The sequence below is a fragment of the Megalops cyprinoides genome, chromosome 2 (genome assembly GCF_013368585.1).
Source record: "Megalops cyprinoides isolate fMegCyp1 chromosome 2, fMegCyp1.pri, whole genome shotgun sequence".
In the NCBI taxonomy this organism is placed as follows: Eukaryota; Metazoa; Chordata; class Actinopteri; order Elopiformes; family Megalopidae; genus Megalops; species Megalops cyprinoides.
The window spans coordinates 37,091,180-37,103,788 of record NC_050584.1 but is presented as its reverse complement, the minus strand read 5'-3'; the positions used below and the strand labels follow the sequence as shown (position 1 = coordinate 37,103,788).

The window sequence follows — 12,609 nt, the reverse complement described above, 5'->3', positions numbered from 1 at the left end:
TTTTACGACATATTGAATCGCAATCATCTGAGGCCGTTGTTGGCATTATCAGAGCCCATCCTTTGGAACCCCCCGAAACTTTGAAGAGTGCACCAAAGCTTATTGTGTGTCTTTGGAAAGGGGGGAGACTGGGACACAATGGCTTCCTTTTTACTTACTGAAATGGTCATGCACTCACTCATCTTGGACAGGGGATGGTGACCTGGGCTTGTGTATGTGTGTGTGGGACCAAGATAGGGCCGTCTTGCCTCTCTTGGGGCCCAAGTGACAGAGCTGACATTTCAGCAACATCATCGAGACCACTTCATTTACAGCTCACACTTGTGTCCTGCTAGTTTATTTCACATAACCAATGCAAGTGCCAAGTAATGATAAACAGAGATACTATGAGAAATATGTGGATTACAATCAATCACAGGGACTGTTATGGACAAAGTGCACACTGCAACCCTGAAAGTGCAATGCAGGAATGCCAGATCAGGGGTATAAAAGAATGCACTGTGACTTTATCAAAAGTCCTCTGTTTTCAGAACAACAGACAGCCCCAGCTCTTTTGATGCCTCTGGAATGAATTGCACGATGTCTTTCCTTATTTTGAAGGTAACACAGGTAGGCACGTCTCCAAAACCCAGCTGGAATGCTCTTTGTGGTGGCAGTAATGTAAACCCAGCTTAATGTATCATTTGACTAAGGAAAGGAAACACAGAATTTGATAATACATTCAATGACTTTCTACATCCATGACATCAATGTAAGGAATATGAGCTTTTATTCTCAGGAACACATTTCTATTGTAAAGCAAATTAGAGTAACAGCATTATCTTTTCCTTTGTGTGAAGTATTGACCGTAGGCAGTAATCTTGCACTCACAGGACCTAGCTGCACAGAATAAATAAAAAAAACAGTAGTGCCTGATTTAACTATATTACAAAAATATGATGTGAAGTGCATTAAACATTTTAAATGTTTCCTCAGTAGGTTAAGCAAACAAACTGAATTAGTATTCCTATTGTAATACTATGACTACCTCCAATTCCTGCTTATTCAACCAGTGACACCTCAACAATATGCCCACGTATCATAGTGATAAAGCCACAGCTCCAAAACAATAGTAAAGGCATCTTTGACTTTGGTTTTACATCTCAAAGTCACATCTCAGGCACCAACTCGGTCAATCAAACTCAGAAGGTAATTTTGCAGCTGTGGCGATCACAAAGACAGAAAGTCCCACTGCATCCAAGCAGGTCAGTGCTTTCACCTACACAAGTAAATCACAAGTAAATCACAGCCATGGAACAAGCAGGAAACGGAGGAGAAAATTAGATCAAGGAGAAATTTACTGCCTCGGCTCTCGGTGCAGGGATTCGACCTCTGAGGTGATTCCTACATACTGGCGATTTGCAAGAGCGGCCGGACACGTAGTCTGCCAACACAACTCTCTGACCTTCCTCACACAGCAGTTAAAGGTGTGAACTGGAAATGCTGGCTGCTGTATTACAGCATAACACAGACAGCAAGCCAGGAAGCAATTAGTCATCGCCTACATATTTTAATACACTGTGGCAGTGATTCAGCTATTGTTCTCCAATCTACTGTAGCTTTATGTTTTGCAGTATAATTAAAGGACAAAGTTCAACAGCAGGCAAGGGTAGCAGCATCCATGTCATCCAAGGCAAAAATTAGCAGCAATAATGTATAACCTGATGAAAATTCACTTAAAATGCACAATGATCAAATTAAATGCATTGCTGTTAAGCTATAGCTCTGATGCAGCATTGCTGTTGATACATCGTAAGAGGCGCAGCCCCCCGTTCTCTGTTCGCGTCCAACTGACAAAGACCAAACGTTTTCACACTCCCAGCTTAGCACCATCACCAGCCACTGTAGTCGTGGAACCAACTGCCACGCACTCTTGACACCTCACATGCAACCAGGTCTGTGCTCTATTTCCAGGCAGCTACAGGCCACCCTCATTATCAAATAACCAGGTGGGTTAATATGCATTCTGGAGACTGAAACACAATCAGAGCAGACCCACACTCGAGCCTCGCAATTCATTCAGACAGAAATTAAGCGGGCCATGTGCTTCATGGCTTTCCCACCCACAATACAGAACGCACATGTTGAGGACTTGGAAAAAAAAAAAACAAAAAAAAAAAACATGACGCTTTGCCTAAATTAGTTTGGAATGTTTAGGCATAATGCACATTTTAATTTAAGATGTATATCAAACTGAATTTCGTAACTTCAAACCCGTCATGACTACGTATTAAGAAATAAATATTTACGTCGCTTCCACACGAGGTAAATATTTATTTGCTATATGTTAACATCTCTAGATATAGTTAAAACTAATGCATACAAATGTATATAAGTGACAAATTCATGCCATGTCCACACAAAGACGTGTTCTGACGCGTTTTAGACAAAACACAATAAACGCTGCACAATTAATAAGCTCATCCACTTGCTTGAAATGAAAAAAATATATTATATTTAATCATTAATTAAAGGTAAAAACGTCATTTTACCTGGAGGTGTTTGAAAGCAGCGGTGAGCTGCGTCATGTGAAGAGTCAGACAGCGCGAGGTGCATCTTGCACTGTAAATTTTCTCCGAATTCTCTCCGTCTTCAGCACCCGTTCTCCGCGCTCCAGTGGACGCAAATAAACACCACATAAATACCAGGGTCATTTGGAAACCAAACATTCTGTTCAACAATAACACTGATTTAATTGCGTTTCTCGTATAACCCTCCGCTTTTGGTCCGCTTTTGTTCGCGTGAATCCCTCTTGGGTTTACTTTGGGACTCAGGTTTGAGCGTAGCGAGGTTGTAGCTGGCTGTACAACAGGAGCACTTCGTTTCAGACACTCCCCTCATGTCCGCACGTGTGGCGTTTCATCACTTGCCAAAAAAGTGCCGTTGTGGAGATTCTATTTTTGAATCTCAATAGTGCCAAGAGGGTCAATGGTCGTATTTGATAAAATAACATGCATATAATTATTTTATGTAATTTTACGTGATTCCAGTTTTTAGAACAACAGTGGTCTGCTGACAAATGACTCATCAATATTAACAATGTCAGAAAGAAAGGGTAATCGTTTGTTATTTTAATGTATTACTTTACTTCCCTCTTAGGACTATGTGCGTTCATTATAAAAGGGAAGTTCAATGGTTAATACGCATTTTTTTTTACTTTGTCCACCTAGTAGTTAGAGATACTAATACAGACAGTTGCATTTATTTAATCAATAATTTATTTGATGTGCCAAAGAACCTTAGGAAAAAAGAATGTTGAAAAAGGCACATTAAGATTTAATACAAACAGTATCAAATTTCCACGATTATATTTCCTCAAAAATTGAACAGCAAATGCACAAATACTTATTTTGATGACTTGTGGCATTTCTTGAAAATGGTAACAGAGAGGAGAGACACCTCAAATGTTCTTTTTTGGGATCATTGGCTCATTCATAGCAGAGTTTGAGGAACACACCTGGTCCACAGACAAGTTACTCTAAAGCCCAGGGAATTCCAATATTTCAAGGTTCCAATATTCAAATTTCAAAATTTGGCTAATTGTTCAAGGCTATATACATACACACATATTGTATATATGTATATACTGTGTGAAAAACACATTTGACATGACTTTCATAAAGGGACAGAGAATGGTCTTAACCTGATTTGGGTCACTAAACACATGAGTTTCAACTGGTTCGAACAAAAGTATGTGTAATCACTTGCTGAAACTTTAAAGAATACAGATGAAGTTAGCAGTTAGAGAACATGGAGGGTGCAGTAATAATTGTGATCTTGTTCTTAGAATCTCTTGGGGAGTTAGACAGAACCTGTGCTGCAGAACACAGAACTGGATAATTACAGACATATATGACCAGAAGACTTTTCATGACTCATGAAACTATTCAAATCAAATTACAGAGTTACATAAATATATGAGACTATTATTGTGAAATTTAAAAAAAAAAGCAAGAAAAATAACCAGTCTTGGGTGGTTTGAAAGAGAATTGCAGTGCTTATTTTTGTTGCATTTTGTATGCACTGATTTTACAACTGACTGCTTATTAATAGCTGCATTTCCTAGAAAGACTTGTCACTGACAATTAATATTTCTAGCAGTTAGACTGGTCTGTCACCATGTCCTTTCATTTTTGTTTGTTTTTTTTAATAATCAGGTATGATTACACAACAACAACAAAACCCATTTTCAGCCATGTTTTCAGTGATAGCAGCGGACATTGAAAAAAAAAGAACTACTGCGATGTGAGGCCGTCAATGCCTTGAATTACCTGTTTCTAGTCACATACTGAATTATCAGTATTACACAGGTGCGAATTATGGGTGGGCACTGTCTCTTTAAGACAATGAAAACTGCTAGTATATTTATGCTGTTGGGATGATGCAAGACAGGTGATGCTTCCTCTTGTTGAGGAAACTGTTAACACAGGTCCAGTATTTAGGCCTGAACTGTAACTGATACTGCATAGACCGTCCTGATGTTATTCTGAGGAGCTAGGAATTGGGATAATTCTAAGATTTGCTAGTGGTTTTATCAGGGTTTTCAAATAGATTTTAGTTCTTTATTATATTACAGTCTGCATTTTTTGGGGTGAATGAGCATGATTCAGCCCAGTTCACACACCTTTGTCATACCTGTCAAGAAGCTAGTTTTCTTTTATGTTTGCAACAAAATACCAAAACAGGTCAAACAAGCCTGAGTGAAAATTACAATACTTTGACATACTTATCTCAAGGTATGAGCTTCTCTCTGCATGACATCAAAGCAGTGGCTATTTATACCATATTCAAATATTTCAGACCTAGCTGGAAATTGATTCTGTTTTGCTTCAGATAAAAAAAGAATACATTCTGTTGCCTGTCAACAATGCTGCAATCTTTTCATTCTTATTGGGATTTCCCTCTCATTTCACACACACTCATGCAGGTTCAACAACAAATGCACTTAGCCATTGTCAGGTTTTCAAGAAGCCAAAAATAAAATGAGAATACAGCCACAAACACATCACATTATTGGCATTTAGCAGACACTCTAATCCAGAGCAATTTACATCAGTTGTAGGTTTTTACAATGTCATCTACTTATACAGCTGGATATTTACTGAAGCAATTGTGGGTTAAGTATCTTGCCCAAGGGCATAGCAGCAGTACCCCCTTGGGGAATCAAACCGTCAACCTTAACCACTATGCCACTATGCTAAAGTAAAATGTTGGCACACACACAGACACACACACTTGTTCAAGAACAGTATCAAACCTGCATACAACTGAAATTGACAAACTTACTGGCAGCCCAAATGTACTTTCAGATTAAAAGCAGCTGATTAAATGAATTGTTTTTAATGATTAAAACAAATATTAAAATTATTCAGCCACATTTAATTACTTGGACCAGCAGAAAAAAATTCTGATGCACCACAAATTATTAATTGAGTAAGACTTTAATGGAAAAAAGCAGCCACCCTTTCTGGTTGGTGTTGGACTTCTATGGAAAATATATAAGAAAAATATTGTGAGGCAGATTATTATTATTATTATTATTGTTGTTGTTGTTGTTGTTGTTGTTGCCTAATGTAAATTACAGTTCGCCTGTATTAATTTAAGGACGTGAAGAGAGAAGACGACGGGTTTCCTATTAATACTCCATTTGTTGTCCAACGTGTTTGAGTTTAAAAATTTCGACGAGATGTCTAGAATGTTTTCTAAAACTCTGGGAGTAGAATGTAATCACTAGTCGTTCTTACAATGACCACACATTTCCTCCGAAAATAATCAACTACAGTGCCCTCCCATGGATAACGCGGAGTACTGCACAGTCATATCAAGTGGAGTATTACGAACTGACTCCGAACCTAGGGGATGTTTATTCCACGAAATTGTAGTTAAAACAAAAAATCTCTTTCTGTATTCCACTGTTTTATTAAATGTTTTCACAAGGATTTATTTGGAGTCGTTCATGATAAGTTTCCAAAAGTATTGATGCCATCTCCAGAAATAATTTTGATAAATGTATTTATGTGTTTAAGACGTACAGAGACATAATTGCATTGTTAAATAATAATCAAGGCATGTAATTTCATCTACTGCTCCCCAATATTTGATTGTTAAATGGAAAAATAAAAGTTAATCGAAATATTTAGGTCTGACCACAGTGAAAGTACACAGTATAAACACTAGTATACAAAGCACTTATACAAGATCTGGAGTTTTACAACGTCTTCGTGCCGAACTAACTTACCAAAAAAAAAAAAAAAAATCATTCATTTTCAAATTAACATTTAAGTCTGGACCTTTAAGGCCCCCGTTTCCAGTGTTCGTCCTGGCCTCATTTCAATAGCAGCTCAGTGTTTGTCTTTTTCGCCCTAATTCCAAAGTCATGCGTACTTAAGGTAACAGGTTAGGATATTAACAAAATGGGTGGTGGAGGGTGGGGGTGAAGGAAAAGTCCAGTCTTCATAGAACTTCACGCGTTTAAAATCATTGACGAAACAAAAATGGGTAAGATGAAAAAACTTACCTGGATTTTAATCTTAGCACAACTTGCAGCTTCCTTGGCCCAAGTAATCGAACTGTTACCGCTGCCTTGCAATGACAAAAACGTTGAGAAGATTTCTCGCTTGGCGCTCACTTACATTAACGAGGATAGAGCCGTGGGATACAAATTCAGCCTCAACAGAATTTCGAACGTTCATCTTCACGCACAGGTAGGTTGCGTTTGCACGGACAAACTCAAAAAGTTATTTTATAATTACAGCCTAATTTATTCACATACCTGACAACATTACAAAATGAAAGCATAGCTTACAAAAACACATTTTAAATACTGCAAAAGTGAGAGCCAATATTATAAAGGATTGCTTCCGTGTAGGATTGTCATGGTTTTGTGGATTGTGATAAAGAATGCGGTGGGTTGTAGTTGTATTAAAGCATGTTCTCTCACATGGTTTACATCATGAAATGACACAATAACCCGTTATATCTTAAAAAAAAAAAAAAAAAAAACCTAGTTAGATTCTTCACGATTTTTTCAGTAATTTAAATTCTTTGACGGTACAGTTGTAAACATAATTGAAATCAATATTTATCACAAAATTTAATTGACCAAAAAAATCATATGGTAATGGCTTCAGTCCGTCACATTGATTGATGGATGGGTGAAGCAATAGCCAATAAACTGTCAAATTAGTCAGAGGCAGATAAAGACATCTACAACTGTTGCTAGACATATACTGATAGAGACATCTTTGTTAATTACAGTATTTTCACAAGAGAAAAAAACGAACTAAAACAGAAACTCTAGCACAGAGGGTGTGACATTTCAGTACATATCAGTAGGAAATTAATATCACTTAGCATGTGCTGGCAAGTCACTGACAAGTTTAATTTATCTCCAGAGGAGAGCCAGTTTAATTTGTATTGCATTATTCTCTAAAGCAGCAGTGTGCTGCATCAATTCCTGGTATGATGTTGTCCATAGACATATTTCAGACTTGGAATGGTGCTGCAACTTCTACAAGGTGCAGACTCAAGGAGTTCAGGGGAGAAAATGAGGGGGTTGTATGTAACAGCGAAGAACCCTAAAGTCTATTTTGGCTGCCCTTGACATACTTGCAAGTTCCAGAGGACTGATCTAAACCCAAAATAGAAGTTTTGGTGCTGGACTGGATTTTGTTCATATCTGACAGCAGTACTTTATGTTTTGATCCCCTGGCCTTCTTGGTTTTCCATGTTCGTTTTATCTCAATAGCCAGTGAAACAGGAAATAGATCCACTCTTGCCATAACCACCCTGTCTGGGCAAGCAAGAAAAGAACATAACATGTGTGCACATGGCAAAGGTTGAGAGGTGGCAGTAACAATAGTGTTTTATTTTTCCAAGCTTGTGTTTGTTGTTTTTTTCTGCCCCATAGTAATATTAGCGTCTTCTTCTCACAGGGCCCTGCTGGAAAGGTCTACTACCTGGAACTGGATGTGCTGGAAACAAAATGTCATGTTAGGAGCCCCAAATCCTGGAAGCGTTGTGACATCAGACCTGTCATGGAAACAGTAAGGCTGGCAAATCCCCCACACTGTCACCAAACACCCAATGTTCTCACACTGTCAACAGAAATGTCATCACAGATATTGTGGAAGGAGGTCTTCAATAGCCAGAGACTGAGCCTGCTAGTTATGGGTGCAAATGGTATACACATGGGGAAATTTAGTAAACAATTTCAGAGCAATCTGCAGTACTCATTTCTTGTAAATAATTTACAGTATTCATAAAACTGACCTTTTGACATTGTAATTTGGCATTTTAAAACTTGCTTGAATTTTACCATTTTTGTACAAGACTGGCATCAATGTAGACTGTCCTAAAATGCCCTGAAACACATTCCTTATATTATTTTGGACTAGTGACAAATAGGCAGGAAAATAAATGTTGACCTCTGTGCTATCCCTTTGATAATGTGAACATGCAGGTCAATCACATTGTAAATTTATACCGGGGGAAAATATTGTATATTTCAACAAAAGAAAGCTAGCAGTATTTTCATTATAGCACACATTCCAGCATGCCATGTTGAGAATTTGTGGTGAACAAAGCAGAAACAGGTGCTAGATTTTTTTGGTAATTTCAAACAAAATATTGAGGTTATCCTGTCCACACCTGTGAGGATGAATATTACATTTTTGGATTTCAGACAGTTGGTTTTTGTTGTCATTTGGCACAAGAAAACGCTGTCTGCTTAGCGCCAAAAATAGCAGAAGTATTAGTAATGTACAACAGCCATGTGACTGTGCGGGAAGATCAAAGGAGTGTCTTTCATGACACTAAATCTGTATCAGCCTTAATAATAATATCTGGAAATCATATAGATAGAACAAGCACATTTGAAAGGTGATTACTTATGCTTGTTCTCTTTATTTTGAAATAACATTGCCACAGAATAGTACTCAATAAAACAAACGTTTCTCTCTTAGCAAATCTCTGGGAACTGCAATGTTACCACCCTTCATACCTCACAGGGATTCTCCTACCTGTACAGTTATGACTGCACCCTTGTTCCAGGTATTCATAACGTTCCCTATTTCTTCTATTGAATGTGACCAATGAGGTTCATTTATTGAGGGTCACACTATACATCGGAGGAAAAATTAAAATACGCATTCATAACAACTATATATGGTGTATTTGGCAATGTGCCTTAAATAAACATTGTATGATTTCTTTGAAAGGGAAGTCTGCTCAATATTTTACAGACAAAACATTTCCAGATGAACATATTTACCAACTCTTAGATGCTCATTTTCTCACTTTGTCAGTGAACCCACTATATTTACCAAAAAGCTAAGCATGAAATATCTGTTAAAAACATTCATTTAGGCAGCAGTGCATTGTTTTTAAGGAGCAGGGCTTGTAACCAAAAGGTTGTAGCTTCAATTCATTGCTGGGGCACTGCTATTGTATCCTTAGGCAAGGTACTTCAGCTACAATTGCCTTAGTAAATATTCAGCTGTGTCAATGGATAAAATTATATCCTATGTAAGTCACTCTGTATAAGAGTGTCTGCTAAATGACAATAATGTAATGTAATTTGCATAGCTGATGCACTTATCCAGACTGATTTTTGTAAAAGTGACAGTGCTTACCATTTTCAACTTATTCATGCATTTTTATTTTTATTGTACCTTGCTCAAAGTGCAACATTAGTGTCTCTATCAGGACCAGAGATTTAAAGAACTGTAAAGCACACTGTCCTGGACAGTTTCCATACTCACACATACTATCCAGGACGAATAGCAAGCAAATGGTGAACTTCAGTCACGAGAACAAACGAGAGAAAAAGAGCATTAGGAGGTGCTTGGATCAATGTCTGATAAATACTTGGGGATAGCTGCAAAGTCCTCCAAGTCTTTTAAAGTGATGGCTTATGGTGGAGCTTTGCAGTTCTTAAGTCACTTGCTCCTCTCCTGCAGATGAGCCAGAGAAACTGCTGAAGATCTGCCCGGACTGTCCCCTGCTCCTGCCTGTTGACAGTGCTGAGGCCCAGCAGACAGCTCAGCTCACTCTGCGGAAGTACAACTCCCAGAGCACCCTGCCCGCAACATTTTCTGTGCAGAGCATCACCAGAGCCTCTGCTAAGGTAGCACGGCCTTGCTACATGCACACAGGCATACTCCGGCACTCAGAAGCGCTCATTTGAGGAAATAAGGAAGAGTGGAGTGACCATTGCTCTGTTTGTCCCAGAGGGCGCCGGTGCAGGGCAGCTTCGTGGAGTACACGATCCAGGAGACAGAGTGCCCAGAGGGGCGCTTAGCTACCAGACTCTGCAAGCCAGAGGACCTGGGGAGAGCTGTGAGTGCCAGCACCTATTATCACCACATGACTGCCTGTTACCACTGAGTTTTTATTCGTACTGCTATGTTTGTGTTGGACCTGCATTACTTATCATTTAAAAAAACTGAATGGCTTTGAAGAGATGGAAAGCCCACTACCATTCAGGACCTAGATGTTTTTCTTCCCATTCATAAAATGAAATCTAATTGCCATTCCCAAAATTGCCATAACTGCCAGCAACCTTGTCATTAGCCTGAGACATTATGCTTTCCATTTCAGCCAGCAGGGTTCTGCGTAGGTGCAGTTTATGGCAATGGAAAGAGCAATCCAGAAGTTGAGGTGTCCTGTGAAATATTCCACCCACAGGTACAGTAAATAACCCGTTTGCTATTAGTGTGTGGGGCAAGCTCACTGGGTCGCACATCGGAAAACCACATTTCTGGGAATTCAGATCTCTGATTCATTCACATAAGTGACCAAACATGCAGGCCAGAGCTCATGGTCCAGGCAAAACAACACTGGACTCTGCATTTGGACAGACAACAAGTGTGAGGTAGCCAAATGTTACTGCAGCCAAAACTAATAGTGTTGACCTTTGAGGCTTGCGGGTGCACTCCTTACCTTTGTACAGGTCTCTGTGTATCATTCACTTAAATCTGTCGCCACTAGAACCAAAAAACCAAACCAAAAGAACTAAAAGTGATTCTAATTCTATTTTCCTGCAGGATTTTGAGATGTCAGTGCCTGGGACTGCAGTGAATGGTGCTGGACAGCAGCAGGTCCCCGAAGTGTTACCTGCTCAGCATGAAAAAAATGCAGGCAGTGAGGCAAAAATCACAATTCCCCAAGAAAACTCTGAGCCCAGAACCTCTGACCCTGTGCAGCAGCCTGCTGTTCCCAAAGACCTCACCCCTGATCCCTTTGGCCCTGTAAAGAAGGCTACAGTTGAAGTCTCTGAACCCTCTGTCCATGTTCAACACACACCACCCAGTGAGTCCTCGGAGTCTGATTCAGACTCAGAGTCCTCTGAGGAGCTAGGGAGCACCTTTGTTAGGCCTCCCCTGGACTTTAGATACAAGTCCCCCCGCCTGAAAAGGCAGGCAGGTACAGATGGAAGCCCTCAGCACAACCCAGTCTTTTTATCAGTCTTCCCTGCCTTGCCCTCCCCATTCCGCTCTTGCCCTGGTGCCCCTCGTTTTTCCACTGTGTAGAACGGCTGACTTCTGGCCTGCCTCAGACCAGACCTCCATAATATGCAGAAGCAATCTGTTAGTACAAAAGCAACTGGGTGTACAAAAAGAATTAGATTCATCCTTTCACATGCTTGTAAATAAAATATTTAAAACATGCCCTGTATAATTTTCATTTTTTTCTGTGAAATTATTATGAAGTAGATTGCTGTAAATTCAATGTAAAGTACTTACATAAATGGAAGTGAATTGTAAGTACACTGGAAGATTAATGGGGCAATAAGAAGTTTATTCAAATTCATCATCATATACTGTACATCTGTATGGGATTTTTATTTGTCTATTAGGCTTCAAAAGGAGCATTCCAAAGCACTCCAACACACAACTCTCCTTTCTGTTGGGTACTGGAGAGTTATGGCTTCAAGATATATCCACTAAGTATGGCTTCCACTAAGCAGTTTAGAGGTCTGCCTGATTCAGGCTCATCCATCGGGGTTTGACTGTACTGTCATCATTCACAGTGCAAACAGAACAGTACCACAGTGCTGGCACCATATGCAAAGTTGCATGTTGGCACTAACATTTTTATTTCTCCTCTGCGAGATCCAGTTTCCACATCTTTAAATAATAAATACAAACACAATAAAAAAGAAGAGGGCTTGTTGCTCAGAGTTGTATTCCCTGGTCTAAATAAAGACCACCATTTAAAATTATTTAAAATAAATCTAACTTAAAAATGTTCCAATTTTGAAAATTCCAAAATGCAGTTTCACCTCATGGCGAGTAGGGGGCACTAAATACTAGCCAGGAATCCAATCCAATAGCTCATTGTCTGACTACCCCAAATTAATAATGTTGCATGCATAATGTAAATCTTTGATGCATATACATAAACAGGTATTTCTTGCGCATGGTAAAGCTGTATGCTATCCATCTGGCCAGATGGGGCATTCACAGTGTTACCTCTTGCTCAGTTGTAGATAGCTGTAACTCACTTCTGGTTTTGACAGAACCCAGTGTCTGCAGTCTTTCATTCCAGATAGACACCTGATTCACCTTG

The 12,609-nt window shown here is 39.2% G+C and overlaps 2 protein-coding genes across 3 annotated transcripts in view; one reads left to right on the top strand and one right to left on the bottom strand.

Moving 5' to 3' along the window:
- Positions 1-2,693, bottom strand: part of anos1b (anosmin 1b) — a 34,790-nt gene extending 32,097 nt beyond the window's left edge. For both annotated transcript variants that reach the window (XM_036522578.1, XM_036522579.1), the window contains exon 1: positions 2,532-2,693. In XM_036522578.1, the coding sequence (XP_036378471.1) occupies positions 2,532-2,693 (162 nt within the window). The remainder of the gene's footprint in view (positions 1-2,531) is intronic.
- Positions 2,694-6,433: 3,740 nt separating this feature from the next.
- On the top strand, positions 6,434-11,706 carry si:ch211-262h13.5 (uncharacterized protein LOC571127 homolog). Its single transcript, XM_036522306.1, has 7 exons — positions 6,434-6,743; positions 7,974-8,084; positions 9,003-9,090; positions 9,999-10,165; positions 10,270-10,377; positions 10,639-10,725; positions 11,085-11,706. Exons 1-7 carry the CDS (start codon positions 6,534-6,536, stop codon positions 11,568-11,570), a joined length of 1,257 nt encoding a protein of 418 aa, XP_036378199.1. The 5' UTR covers positions 6,434-6,533; the 3' UTR covers positions 11,571-11,706.
- Positions 11,707-12,609: the final 903 nt, after the last annotated feature.

Bases quoted from the DNA above. Each gene is read 5' to 3' on its own strand.
- si:ch211-262h13.5 (XM_036522306.1), top strand. From the start codon at position 6,534: ATGGGTAAGATGAAAAAACTTACCTGGATTTTAATCTTAGCACAACTT. The intron at 10,378-10,638 runs GTGAGTGCCAGC...TTTCCATTTCAG, and splicing joins CAGAGGACCTGGGGAGAGCT to CCAGCAGGGTTCTGCGTAGG. The intron at 10,726-11,084 runs GTACAGTAAATA...ATTTTCCTGCAG, and splicing joins GTGAAATATTCCACCCACAG to GATTTTGAGATGTCAGTGCC.